This window comes from Puma concolor, chromosome B1, assembly GCF_028749965.1.
Source record: "Puma concolor isolate L17-30 chromosome B1, mPumCon1.1.hap2, whole genome shotgun sequence".
NCBI classification, from domain to species: Eukaryota; Metazoa; Chordata; class Mammalia; order Carnivora; family Felidae; genus Puma; species Puma concolor.
The window spans coordinates 202,811,022-202,825,423 of record NC_141670.1 but is presented as its reverse complement, the minus strand read 5'-3'; the positions used below and the strand labels follow the sequence as shown (position 1 = coordinate 202,825,423).

General features: G+C 55.5%; 1 protein-coding gene across 3 annotated transcripts in view; it reads left to right on the top strand.

The window, feature by feature from the left end:
- The window catches only part of JAKMIP1 (janus kinase and microtubule interacting protein 1), a 136,704-nt gene that overhangs the window by 52,395 nt on the left and 69,907 nt on the right, over nt 1-14,402 (top strand). For all 3 annotated transcript variants that reach the window (XM_086705490.1, XM_086705491.1, XM_086705492.1), the window contains exon 3: nt 10,703-10,968. In XM_086705490.1, the coding sequence (XP_086561616.1) occupies nt 10,840-10,968 (129 nt within the window). In that variant the 5' untranslated portion in view covers nt 10,703-10,839. The remainder of the gene's footprint in view (nt 1-10,702; nt 10,969-14,402) is intronic.

The following is a 14,402-nucleotide window of genomic DNA, read 5'->3' as shown; positions in this document are numbered from 1 at the left end:
GACCTGAGCCAAAGTCGGACGCTTCACCGACTGAGCCAGCCAGGCGCCCCTGGACCACTGATGTTCAAAGTGATTATTGATATAGTTGGAGTAATATCTACCGTATTTGTTATTTTTCTTTTTTTAATGTTTATTTATTTTTGAGAGAGGGAGAGAGAGAGAGAGAGAGGCAGAGCATGAGTGGGGGAGGGGCAGAGAGAGAGGGAGACACAGAATCGGAAGCAGGCTCCAGGCTCCGAGCCGTCAGCCCAGAGCCGGACGTGGGGTTTGAACTCACGGACTGTGAGATCATGACCTGAGCTGAAGTCGGACACTCAACCGACTGAGCCACCCAGACACCCCTGTTATTTTTCTGTTCATCCCCGTTCTTTGTTTCTCTTTTTGCCTTCTGCCCTTTTTCTGCCTTCTGTGGTTTTAACTGAGCATTTTATGTGTCCCCATTTTCTCTGCTTTCTCGGCATAGCAGTTACACAGGCATACCTCATTTTCTTGAGCTACGCTTTATTGTGCTTTGCAGACAGGGCCTCTTTTACAAATCGAGGGTTGGCGATAACCCTACGTCGAGCAAGTCCTGTCTGTTAGAGCCGTTCCTTCCAACAGCATTTGCTCCCTTCGTGTCTCTGTGTCACCTTTTGGTAATTCTCAGAATATTTCAAACCCTTTCATTATTATTGCATTTGGCAGGATGACCTGTGATCGGTGATTATGACTCCGGGAAAGCTCAGATGATGGTTAACAGTTTTTAGCAATAAAGCATTTTTCAATTCAGGTATATACATTTTTTTTAGACATTGTACTATGGCACGTGTAACAGCACAGTATGGTATAAACGTAACCTTGATGTGCACTGGGAAACCAAAAAATTCGTTTCACTCCTTTCGTTGAGGTATTCACTTTCTTGCAGTGGTCTGGAAGCAGCCCTGTAATGTCGCCAAGGCGTGTCTGTGTTTCTTAACTTCTCAGAGTGGCGGCCTTAGAATTTGCAACAGACACGTAACACAGACGCCTAATCCAAGTCCCTTCCCAAATGACACCGTGTGACGTCACATGTAGCGTGCGAGCACCTTCCACACAGTCTTCCTGTTCCCTCTGTCTCAACCCTCACCGCACTGCTGCCTTCCGTGTCCCTCATCCAGAAGCTGTAATCGTGTGATACGTTGTTGCTGTTACTATTTGGACCACTGTCACCTGGTAGGTCATTTAAGAATAAGGAAAATAAGGGGTGCCTGGGTGGCTCAGGCGGTTAAGCATCTGACTCTTGATCTCAGCTCAGGCAGGTCCTGGTCCCACGGTTCATGAGTTCAAGCCCCACATTGGGCTCTACGCTGGGCATGAAGCCTACCTGAAAAAAAAGAGAAGAAAACTAAAAGTTTGTATTCCTTGTCTAGCTCTCTTCCTTTTCCTGTGTAGATCTGTATTTCTTTTCATTTTAATGTTTTTAATTTTCATATTTTGAAATCTATCTTCCTTCCTTCCTCCCTTCGTCCGTCCCTCCATCCCTCCTTCCCTTCATGGTCTGCATTTCTGACCTACATCATCTTTCTTCTCACAGAAGAGCTTGTTATCACTCTTTTTTTTTTTTTTTTTTTTTTGCAAGGAAGATCTACTGGTGACAAATCTCTTCAAATTTTGTCAGAGAAAGCCTTTACTTCTTCACCTTTCAAAGATGATTTCACACGGTGAAATTTAGATTGAATTTAGATTGAATTTAGATAGAATTTTAGATTGGTGGGAATTTCCTCTCAACACTCGATCTCACTCCACCCTCTTCTTGCGTGGTTTCTGAAGAGAAGTCTGATGTGATTCTTACCTTGGTTCCTTTTTAGGTAAGGTGCCCCCCCCCCCCCCCCACCTCGGCCTCTTTCAAGATTTTTCATTGATCTTTGATCTTCTTCAGCATGAGCGGGATGTGCGTATGAAAAGATGTGTTGGCTTTCTGGTATTTATCCTGTTCGGTGTTCGGTGAGCTTCATGGATCTTTGGTTTGGTGTCCAACATTGATTTCTGGAAATTCTCAGACATCACTGGTGCAAATATTTCTTCTCTTCCTTTCTCTCTTCTCTTTCTGGTATTCCCACGATGCACCTGTTACACCTTTTATAATTGTCCCTCAGTTCTGGGATACTCTGTTCTGTTTCAGTCATATTTTTTCCTTGCTGCTCGGTTTGGAATAGATTTATGGACCTATCCTCATTGGTTCTTTGCCCAGCCAGGTCCAGTCGGCTAATGATCTCCTCAGAGGGTTTCTTCGTTTCTATTTTAGTGCCTTTTTTTTTTTTTTTTTTTTTTGGTTTGTTTTTTAACCTTTAGCACTTCTTTCTGGTCCTTTCGCAGAACTCCCGTGTGTGCTAACATTACCCATCTCTTCTCGTGTGTTGTCTACTTTTTCCTTTGGAGCCCTTCGCGTATTAATCATAGTTACCGCACAGTCCTGGTCTGATAGTTTCAGCGTCACTTCCCTATCCCAGCCTGGGTCTCATGGTCTCATGCTTGCTCTGTCTCTTCGAGGTGGGTTTCGAATGCCTTGTAATTTTGTAGTTGTGGAAAAACTGGGCAGGAAGTATCTGGTAAAAGGAACCTGAACTGATTTATTTCCATGGCAGTTTCTGCCCTGGTAGGGTTGTTATTCTCGGTACCCATGTGTCTGCCTCTCCAAATTGTGCCGTGTGATCTCAGCTGACAGACGGGCGTAAGAAAAGTTACTGATTTTCGGTTCAGCTTTTCCTCGTGCGGATGAGGGTGAGGACTTCCAAGCTCCTTACGCGCCAGACCAGAAGCTGGGAGTTGGACGCAATTCTTTCTGTGTTCTCCCTCCCTCCTTCCTTCCCCCCACCCCGGCCTCCCCTGTTCTCCCCCCCTCCCGCCTGCGCGTGCCCCACCTGCGTCGCACTGGGCAGGACTTGTCTGGGCATTGCCCTGACTGGACGTTTCTCTGGTTTTTGTTTTTATTTTTTATTTTTTAGTGGGGGGCATCATGAGTTCAGGCCCGAGCTCTATGCGTTGGTGTTTAGAGAGGCCTCCCTTCCCTGAACTTGGCTGCACTTCACTCCTTGGGGACACGTCAAGATGGACATGCTAGGCTCAGGTGACAGAGGTCGTCCAGAGTTTCCTGGGCCCTCCTGCCCCTGTTGAAGGCCGTGTCTTCACGGTCCAGCTATGCTTTGTCAACTGCACCCGTCCATCCAGCCCTGAGCTTCAGAGATGACCATGCTTATTCTGTGGCTGGGGTGACAGTGACAGGTGGCAGTGGTAGGTGATGCAGCCAGTGGAAGGAAGGGGTGTCTGACTAGGGACAGAGGAGCATGGCCCATGTACCCCTTCTGTGGCTGTACGTAGGATACAGAGGTGGTTTCTTCGTGATCTGTGTGTAGAGACATTGAAACAAGCAGACAGACAGAGGTCTGCTAGGAGGGGGCTTTGGGCAGGAGGGGCCGTGAGCATCATAGGGGTGCGGCTTGCTCAGTGGGTAGGAGGCGGGCAGCAGAGTCACGCTGGGCAAAGCATGGGACGCATTCAGCCAGCTGAGCTCCTCTGCTCCCAGTTGTGTTTACCCAAGAGCAAGCCCCAAGGTCCTCGATGCTCAACGTCTTGTCTTTGTGCTGCAGCCATATTTAAATATGGAGGGTGCGCGACTAGGGTGGGGAGAGGCCAGAGAGCCGAGCCCACCATCGGGTGCCCCGTCTCTTCCCACGCACATGCCAGTCCTCACGTGGCTGTACTTGGCTTCTTTGTGGAATGGGGCTGTTTTTAATCAAGGACTCAGGAAACCTTCGTTCCCTGAAGGACCTCTGGTGTCCTTCTTGCTTTGTGACTGGAAGGACACCCATGGGGATGGGTCTGGGGATGGGCGATGCTTTCACACCCAGCGGACATCCAAGGAGGGAATCCTGATGTTTGGGGCACCTGCTCTGGGCAGGCACTTTGCTTGGTGCTGGAGACTGAGTAAACCAGGTGACTGAGGAGGAGCTGAGAGTCCACAGGGCCAAGGCCTGCAAACAAGCAGAGGTGGCCCTGGGGGAGTCGGCAGGGGGCCTTGCCAGCCAGACACCCCACTGCAAGGTCCCTACTGGGCCTGTCCCTGAGGCAGGGGGACTCCTGAAACTTGATTTGCTGTCGTTGTTGTTGTTATCACTGGTGATGTTTTGTTAATTTTCTGCACTGGGGTGGGAGTGGGCTGACCTCTGCTTCGGAGAGTGCCCTCAGTGGGGGGCTGGGGAGGTAGGTGGCTGGGAGGAGGGGGGCAGGGAGACTGTTTAAGGCCTTGAGGTTCATGGGGCTGAGAGTTGGCACCAACTTGACGAGAGCATGCGGCCCTATGTGTGTGTATGGGGGCGGTTCTTGAGCTTCAGTGGCCCCTGCAATAGGAGGGTCCTGGGCAGGGGGCCTGCTGACCCAGGCGGGGGGACCCCCCAGCTGCTGTGATGAATGACATCATCAGCCAGACAGAGGGGGCTGTGGAGCCAAGGGCATCTTAGTGAGCCTGGGCCAGGTCCACGGTGTCCTGGGCGGGGGTGGGGGGTGGTGTTAGTTCCACTGCTTCTAAAGTGCCAGGTAAGCTCTGGTGACCACCTTGTGAGATGGGGCGGGGGGGGGCTGTGGAGTCTTCTCTCCCCTCTGGGCTGCCAGTCCCTCTGGGACCCCAGGCAGGCCTGTGATCTTCCTGGGCCTCAGTTTCCCCATCTGTAAATGCTGGCCTCATAGTCCTGGAGACAGTCAGACAAAGACGCCTAGAATCATCCAGTGCAACGTGGGCTACAAGGACCCCCTGACCTTGCCTGTGGGTCCAACAGGGGCTTGGAGGAGGCGTGGCCCAAGATGAGTCCTGGGAACGGTCAGGAGGTGGCCTGAGGTGGCCCGGTGGGGCAGGTTCTGTTGTCATTTCCAGGACCCGCCGGCTCTGAGCTTCTGGGGTGTGTGATGGGACGCAGGGGCCGTGGGGCCCGGGCTACAGGCGGCTTGCTCTGGCCTCTCTGACCTTACTGGCGCTCAGCAGCCCTGCTACCACGCGGTGCCGTGTGCACAGTGCATTTCCCCTGCATGATGAGAAACGTTGGCTGAGGACACCGCCCAGGCCGGGCCACGCACAGGTCAGTGGCAGGCCTGGGTGAGTGACTGGGCCTCTTCCGTTCCTCATCCTGGGTTCTCACTACAGAGCTTTACCCTGGAACCAGAATAAGTGTTAGGAAAACCTAACTCACTTGACATTATTTGTCACATTTTATGGAAGATTTAAAAAAAAATTGTTTTTTAACGTTTATTCATTTTTGAGAGACAGAGACAGAGCATGAGCGGGGAAGGGGCAGAGAGAGGGAGACACAGAATCTGAAGCAGACTCTAGGCCTCAGCTGTCAGCACAGAGCCCAACACGGGGCTCGAACTCACGAACTGCGAGATCGTGACCTGAGCCGAAGTTGGAGGCTCAACCGACTGAGCCCCCCAGGCGTCCTTGGAAGTTTTTTTTTTTTTAACTTCCACCGACTACTTTGCACCAATATGAAAAGAGTCTAGACAGCAACAGCCTTATTAATTTGTTATAAGTGGAGAACAAGGTCTCCTAAAAAAGTTAATATCTAGGCCTCTTGGGCTTTTTCTTTTAAGTATTTAAGGAATTATTATTTTACTCTCTTTTTTTGGTGGCGGTGTGGTGGAAAATCGTTGCTCCCTTTTCATTGCCTGTCTGTATTTATCTTTTGTAAAACTGTCTTCCAGTTCCTCACTTTTTTTTTTAATGTTTATTTTTTGTGAGAGAGAGAAAGAGAGAGACAGAATGCAAGTTGGGGAGGGGCGGAGAGAGAGGGGGGAGACACAAAATCTAAATCAGGCTCTGGGCTCTGAGCTGTCAGCACAGAGCCCAACGCAGGGCTTGAACTCACGAACTGTGAGGTCATGACCTGAGCTGAAGTCAGACACTTAACTAACTGAGCCCCCCAGGCGCCCCCCTCACTTTCCTTTTCTGCTCTGGGCAGGGAGGACAGACACTGTGCTTGCTAGCATTGTATGTAAAGCATGAGATAATGGGCTCTGAGCGAGGGACTGGAGATGTGCCTACTGTGCGGTGCTCACTGGCCTTGGGTGGATGTTTGCTGAGCCTCTGCGGGGTTCTTCTGTCAGCCCGGGGCCGTGCCGTCTGCTCATGCGCTCAGAATGGAAAGCCCCTGGCACGGAGTGGGCACCCAGCTCATCTCAAGTAGGAGAATGACCTACTTTTGCCTCCATGGGTGAGGCCATCATGGCGGTCAGCAGCTGCGGGGCTGTTGGTAAGGATGACCAGTGACACTGTGAGCCTCGGGCCAGAGCAGCAGGGGGTGTGTTCCTGGCAGAGGAGGCCAGCTGCCTGGGGCCCACGGAGAGCCCCAACTTTGATCAGCCCATAACTTGGGGTAACATCTCCTTCTGTATCCCCTCATCGCGACACGACTGAGGCCCCGGCCTGGCCAATGTTGCGTCAAGATCCTGCCCTCGAGGGGCTGATGGAGGAGCAAACACACAGGGCAGCCCTCTGCCAACCTGGGAGCCGAGAGGAGGTGCCAGACCATGGGGTCATGAGGGGAGGCTTCCTGGAGGAGGCAGAATGGGAGGTGGCCATGAAAGGAGCGGGAGGGAGGATGGCTTTCTCCGTCAGGGAACTGAATGCACCGTGGCCTGCTGGGGAGTGTAGGGTGGGTGGCGGGTGGCCGGGCCCGAACTTCGGGGTGAGTCAGACCCTGTGGGGCCCACACCCCTTCACGGGCCAGGCTTTCTTCAAGGTCAGCCTGCACCTTTGATGGTCGTGAAGCAGGAGAGTCAACAGCCCTCTGATTGCAGATGCCGATCTCCATTTTCGCATCCGTGAAGCGGAGAACAGGTGCTGAGGCTCTCCTGAGACGCTGGTGTGCACGCACCTTTCCAGGGGTGGCTGGGGTGACAATGGGGCCGTCCCCACACACGGCCTCCCTTCTGGGGGTCTGGTCTGTCTCTCCTTTGGCCTTTCTGCTCTTGGGGCCCCGAATGCCTGGCTGGGAGACTAGGAGGCGTTGGGGTCCAGCTGGCCAGGGGGGCTGATACAAGTTGGCGTCTGGGGACTGGCCCCGAGACTTCACCGGGCTCTGTTCTCACGGTCCCCCAGGTGCTCCTGGTGTACTGTCCCCCCACGGGCTGGGGCTTCCTCTCCCACCCTCCCCTGTGGCTCAGCTGGGGTGCCATCCCAGGGCCTCACGAGGAGTGGGCCCGTTTCACTGCCTGCATCCGGCGTGCTGTGCCGCCTTGGGCAGGTGCTTGACCTGCCTGAGGCCCAGATGCCTCATCTGCTACCCTGTCCTCTCTGGCATCTTCAGGGACCCTGGGAGGGGCTGCTGAGGAGGGAAAGGGGCCTTCAGGACATATACTAGGGCCGCTGAGAAACTGTGACACTGGCTGGGCCGCACCTTGACGTGGCGGCTTCCAGCAGTGCCTAATCTTAGCACCTGTTATCTTGACCTTCACGGAGGCTACTGGGAGGCTGGCATCGCTCCTCCTAATCGATTCATATTTCTTTTGTTTGGTGAGTGTTTTCATTGGGCTGAGTGTCCTGCTGAGCACAGATACGGATCTGAGCAATTCCCACACACCCCCGTGAGGTTTAGTGCCGTGGGGCCCATTTAACAGATGAGAACACTGAGTCTTAGAAAAGTTCGGTGACTTCCCCAGAACCATCCAGCCAGGAAAGCGTGAGCTGAGAGGACACACTTACTGTGGGTGACAAGGCCGTCCTACAGAACAGTCAGCTGTGTCCTGGGGGGTGTGGCTCGGGTCCTCTCTTCCCAGGCGGGTCCTTCCCTTCCAGGCGGCCCTTAGGGACGCGGTGGAGTTGCTCCCGGAGAGTCCATCAGCCTCAAGAGCAGGTGTTGCTGCAGTGGTCCGGGGACAGGGCCCATTTGCTTTTCCTTTGGCTTCTGTCTTCTCTCTTTCCCAGCTAGATCCAGATGGTTCTCTGAAACTTGCTTGCGTTCTTTAAAAAAAAAAAAAAAAGGCATCATTTTTTTTCCTGTAAAACAGTAATAGAAATAGAAAATTTGATTTATCTGGAAGAGCGTAAAGAAGAAGGTAAATATCAGCTGTCACTCGGGCAGTCGCTGCTAACATTTGGGACGCCTGGCTGTCTGTTCCTCACCACTGCGTCCCCAGGGTACTGAGCCTGGAGCCCAGCAGGGGCTCAAAAAATACTTGTGAGCAAATGGAAAAAATGAATAAGTACGTACATACATACATATATATATATTTCTTTTTTTATTAAAAAAATTTTTTTTTACATTTTTATTTATTTTTGAGAGAGAGAGCACAAGTGGGGGAGGGGCAGAGAGAGAATGAGACGCAGAATCCGAAGCAGGCTCCAGGCTCCGAGCTGTCGGCACAGAGCCCGACGCGGGGCTCGAACTCACGAACGGTGAGATCTTGACCTGAGCCGAAGTCAGACGCTCAACCCACTGACCCACTCAGGCGACCCAAGCATATATATTTCTGAAAACTGAGATCACAAATTGTATTTGTTCTTTGACTCTGTCTTTTCACTCGTCCATCTTTCTCCCTGTGGTTTGGTGTCATTACTCAACCGTCCATTGGGCTGAGTGTTGGATTGTTGGGAAGGAGAGCTGTGTTTCTACATAGGCCGTATCTCTGGTTAGTCCTTACAGTGTGTTCCTAGAGGTGGTGTCGTTGGGCCACAGGATGGAATGGACAGGAGAAGAGTCCTCCCTCTGGGTGATGGATCTGGAGAGTGCTCCCTGCTCACTCTTCAGGGGCGGGGCAGCTTCCGAGAGCTTCTGTGCCGACAAAGGCAGGCAGGTCAGGGCAGCGAGGAATGAATTATGGATTATGCTCTAATAAGTCACATGAGAGCAAAGGGAGTTCATACTTCTCTGAAGACAGAACGGACCTTTCTGGAATCAATCGGTGGGGATGCTGATTGTGCCTGGATAATCGTTCATGGCATGTTGAGAAAACCGCTCCCTCCTGCTCAGCAGGGCTGTGGCCGGCCTCCACCTCTGCCTTCCCAAATGGCTAGACATTCCAGCGCCCCCAGGCCTATCAGGTCACGCTCGACCTCCGCTCACAAACACTGAGCATCTACAGCTTCTAGCTCCAGGCTTCTTGTTTATGGCCTCCCTTGCTGGCTTCGTCTCTCCGGCTCCACCTGCGAAGGCTGGCATTCCTGCATGCTGGAAGGTTCTCTTCTCGCTGTGCATGCTCTCCCAAGGCGATCTGACCCCGGTGCTAGCTCTGTGGCTTAGGAGTAGCTTACTGCACCTCTCTGTGCCTCGATCTTCTCTCACCTCTAGGATGGCCCTAACATCTGTGCCTACCTCTCCAGGTGCTGCAAGGACCACACGCTCCCCAGCTCCTAGCACAGGACTTGATGCATCATAGGGCTTCACTCATTCATTCGTTCGCTCACTCGTTCATTCACTCGTTCATTCACTCACTCATTCAACGCATACTTCTGGAGGGCCTCCTGCATGCTGAGCTCTGATTCCAGGCCCAGGGGATACAGTGAGAAGCAAAACAGACCCAGGCCCTGCTTGTTTGGAACCCGCGTGGTTTGTCACGTGGGAAACAACAGTGAGGCAGAGCAAGGGGACCAGGGGAGCAGAATCATGCTGTCAGGGGGCAGTGCCGCATCGGGTTAGGCTAGCACAGTGCTGGGGGCTGGGGGGCTGGGGGGGCTGGGTCCAGACTCACCACGGCCAGTCCAGCTGTGGACCTTGACCAGGTTAATGCTGTTTTCTCATCTTGGCCGTGTGACTGTTGCTAGCACTCGGCCTCTTTGTGCCTCAGTTTCCTCATCTGTGACACGGGGCCACATCACCTACCTCGTAGGGCAGTTGTGCTGATTAGTGAAAGATGACAGGAGTCACCTGGATGTAGGTGCCATTAGCTGTCAGTCTAGACCCTATCTTAGGGCTTTGTCACCCTGTGGCTGGGAGGGCACCTCCACCAAATTGAAGGCCCGGGCCTCCCCTGGAGAAATATGGGTGCTGGAGGAGCAGTTAGCTCATCATGGCGCCCCCGCGAACCAGGAAACCAGCTCCGGCCTGGCCAGGCGGGCACAGAGGCCTGGAGGGACCGCCGTCACCTCCACGGGGCACAGAGCTAGCAGTGTGAGTGGCCAGTGCTGTGCTAGGCCGGGGACGGCATAGGGGAGCCACTGATCTTTATAACGGCCCGTTTTTCAGGGTGCGGTCCTCAGATCCTCTTCCAGAGTCACCTGGGAGTGTGGACGGAACATCCAGTGTCCTTGGTCCCACCACGCGCCTCCTTGTGCCCCGAGCTCTGGGCTCCCCAGGGACCTGCCTTTTGAAACGCGCGCCCCGGGCAACTGAGGCTCACTGACGTTTGCAGCCGGTGGCCTACGGGTTGCTCCGGTGATGTGGTCTCCTCTTGATAAGGACAGTAGTACATCCAAACTACTCAAGGTGTGGTCGCCTGGGAGCATTACCTGGGAGCTTGTGAGAAATGCAAATCAGAGTCTCCGGGGGGAGGGCCCAGGACTCTCGGCCTTAACGAGCTTCTGTGGCCGCCAGTCTGAGAAGCGCTGGGTCAGTGTTGGGAATGGCAGGGCCACCTGGCGATGAGCAGGTGCGCGGCCCAGGCGGGGAGGCCCCGGCAAACGGCTGGTTTGCCATTTGAGTGCCCAGGCAGGGTCGCCAACCTCTCTCTCTCTCCGCTAACCCCGTTTCCCTCTTCCCAGGGTCCCAAGTGATGGTGGTTTACACGGAGGACAAGCTGAGCCCCGCAACACTGGTTAGCACGGCGGAGCCCGGAGCGGCGCCTGCTGGCTGGTGGGTGTGAACCGCGGGATCTCCGCGTCTCAAGCCAAGAGGAAGCATGTCTAAGAAGGGCCGGAGCAAGGGCGAGAGGCCCGAGATGGAGACTGATGCCGTGCAAATGGCTAACGAGGAGCTGCGGGCCAAGCTCACTAGCATCCAGATCGAGTTCCAGCAGGAAAAGAGCAAGGTGGGGGGGGTGCGGGCCTCCCAGCTCCGCGGACGGGGCGCTCGCCCTGGTGGACAATGCTCCCCTCCGCTCCGAGTGGAGGCTGTGTTCCCGGGCTGGGGCTGGGGACGGGCACTCGACCTCTGAGCCTCAGCTTGTCCCTTGTTAAAACGGGTATAACGTCAGTGGTGGTACCACCGGGATTCCACTCCTGGCCCCGTCACGTCTCTCTATGACCTCGGACCAGCTACGTTACTCTCCGCGCGGTAATCTCCCTCGCCTGCGAGATGGGGTCATGGCGGTACCACCCGAGGGGCCTGTGGTTGGGAGTTAGGAGGCGAGGGTATTAAAGAGTTTGCAGCAGGGTCTGGCTCTGTGACGGGGCACCGGAGCTCTGGTGGGGCGAGACTGAGCTTTGGGGCCGCTCAGCACCATCACCGGGTGGGTGCCAGGCCGGCCGTGCGCATCCAGTTAGAGCGCGGCTGTGACGGGCACCCTGTCACAATGGAGGAGCGGGGGCTTTCTCACCACACAGACCTGGCTTTAAACTTCCGCTTGGCCCCTGACTGGCTCGGTGCCCTCGGACAGGTGACATAAAGCCTCCAGGAAGAACCTGTTTTTTCCCGTCTGCAACGCAGCGTCATCATAACCGGCCAGTTCAGTGTCCTAAAGATGCAGTGTCACGGATACAACAAAAAGCCCATCGGTGTTCTCGCTTGGGTGGTTTGAGGGCAGAGCGGGCTGGGGCTCTGTGGTGTCCGTGGGAGAAGAGAAGGGGGGATGGGAGCTTGCTCCCGGGTAGCCTGAGTGGCCGAGGGTCTGGGCTGTTCTGGGTAGGATGGGGGAGGTTATACCCACGTCTGCAGTTGGTATGTCTTCCAGCACCTGGGGCCCCAGGAGGGGACAGCCGGGGTGTGGCTGCAGGTGTCCTGTCTTATTGAGAGCTGGGCCTCGGCAGCGGCGGTGGGGGTGCTGGTTGGGGTCCAGCCCCCAGGTGGGGAGCGGAGCTGGGGCCTGGGCCCCGACTCGGCCCCTGGCTCGGGACAGTGACATGGAGAGCAGAGGCAGAGTCCAGGGCCTGGGGGATGAAGGCTGGGCTCCTGGAGCTTGGGAACAGGTGTGCCCCTTCCCATCCACAGACACTCAGCATTCCAGGCCCGCGGCCGTCACCGGCACGGCTGCCCGAGGTGCCGGGCTGGCCACACTTTGTGCAGCTTGGGCGGGATTCACCTGCTGGGATCCCTTGGGGCTGGCACGTCCCACCCAGAAGCAGCGACGGCGGCTGTGGTTGCCGGGAAGCCGCACGGCCAAGGTCATTCTGCCAGGGCTCCACCACCTAATTCGCCTTGAGGTCCGGGGGCAAAGCCATGTAACTGCCCATGCCTCCGTTTTCCCATTTGTTACGTGGGGTCCTCTGATGTGCCCGCCCCCCTGGGTTGTCGGCAGACTGGATGGGACAGTCACACACACGTGCTGCCCGTCACACGCAGTCACACGGCAGTTGGCTGACATTTATTACGTGTCTACTGTGCAGGTCACAGCAGATGCCTCGGAGGGCCTCCTGACCCTGGCAGTGACCTGCGCGGTCAGGGGCGGCTTTCTCCAGTTTACAGGTCAGAGAGGAGAGGTGACTCTGCCCAGGTGCGTTAGCTTGCTGGGGCCACCGTGACGAAGCACCACGGACTGGGCGGCTTAAAAATTCCAAAGAACTTCTTCCGGAGGTTGGCAGTCATGGGTCAAGGTGTGGGCAGGTGGGTTTCTCCAGAGGCCTCACTCCTTGGCCTGTACATGGCTGGCCATCTTCTCCCCATGTCCTCACATGGCCGTCCCCCTGTGTGCCTGTGTCCTGATAAGGATACCGGTCATAACAGGCCAGGGCCCACCTACATGACCTCATTTAACTTCTTTTAAGATTTCACATCTTCTAAGATTCTCTCTCCAATTATGGTCACATTCTGAGGTCCCGGGGGTTGGGACTTCCGCATGAGAATTTTGGGGACACACCTCAGCCCATCCCACAGCAGGTCCACACAGGTGTAGGTGGTGGCACTGGGCTGGGAGCCAGGCCTTGCCCGTCACCTGGCCGCCTCCCTGCTGGACACGCCCGGCTGCCTGTGTTCTCAGCCCGGCCATCCACGTGGCCCCTCGGGAGGGCTTTCCCCGTGTTGCCGCTGGGGGAGCTCCTGTCCTCAGAGAATTCCGCACGGGGCTTACTGGCTGGTAGGAGAAACATAAATATAAAGTTTACAGTCGCATTTAAACGGTATTTTTATATGATCTCATAAAACTGTTGTCGATGCCCCAGTTGAAGCATTGTTTTCCCGGAGGATCGCCGTTGAGCAGGGGCAGATGAGGGGACGTGGTAAATGTCTCTGTGGATTCATTCATTCACTGAACAGCCTGTACCGTTGTTCCGTGCTGTGAGGAACGGCACAGGGGCAAGGGGGCCCGAGTAGGCTTCGCAGAGGCCATTTGGAGCCGGCTCTTTTTTAAGGCTTTTGCCGGTGCTCCCACAGTCCCGTGAGCACCCCGGTCGCCAGTCAGGGGCGCCAAGGCCCGTGGGGCGAAGTCCCTGCCTTGCGGGCCAGCCCTGCGGTGGGCAGGGGCAAAGCAGGGAGATTACGGTTAGGAGACGGCTGCCGCGGTCGGGCGGTGGGACCAGGGTGGCTGCAGGGAGTGGACGAAGTGGCCAGGCCTGGAAATGGGGAGCCAGCCCTGACGGATCGGACGAAGGGCAGGGTGGAAGGGGACAGAAACAGGGGGAGGCCGGCTTCGCCATTCTGGCTGCAGTGGCAGGTGGCGCTGGCTCAGAGGCTTTTCTGCACCGGCCCCTCCCTCCTCCTCCAGGGCGCGGTCCCTCCCTGTCATTTTGCTCCTGTCTTATATACAGCCAGGTGCTCGTCTGTGCTGCTGTGCCGCCAGACTTGGGAGTGGCTTGGAGGCAGCTGGCGCGTAGAGTGCTGGCATGCTTTAGAACTGCTCAGCGCTAAGGAGTCGGGAGCAGGTGCTCTGTGCACAGCCCGGGCCAACGCAGCCTCGCTCTGCTCTGCTCGGGTCGTGGCACCTGGGCTCGACCCTCAGCTCCTCTGCGACCCGGCAGGGCCTTCCCACTCGACCCCGTCTTCCATCCGCGTCCCTGCCCTAGACCCCTGTCTCAGCAGGCCCGACCTCCCCCAGGCTGCCCTGCGCACGCCTCTGCTCCCCTCCGCACCCCTTCCTTCTTTTTCACCTGTGAGCAAACTTCCCTTTATCCACTCAGTGCTTTGGGTTTTCCTCCTCCCAAGTCCTCCCGGGCAGCTGCTGATGTCCCTGTTTCACAGTCAAGGTTCCTCAGAGAAGCACGGAACCAATAGGAAATTGTGTGTGTGTGTGTATGGGTGGAGAGTGGGAGGGAGACACATTTTTTTTTTAAGAAGTTGGCTCACATGGTTACAGAGGCTGGCAAATGTGAACTT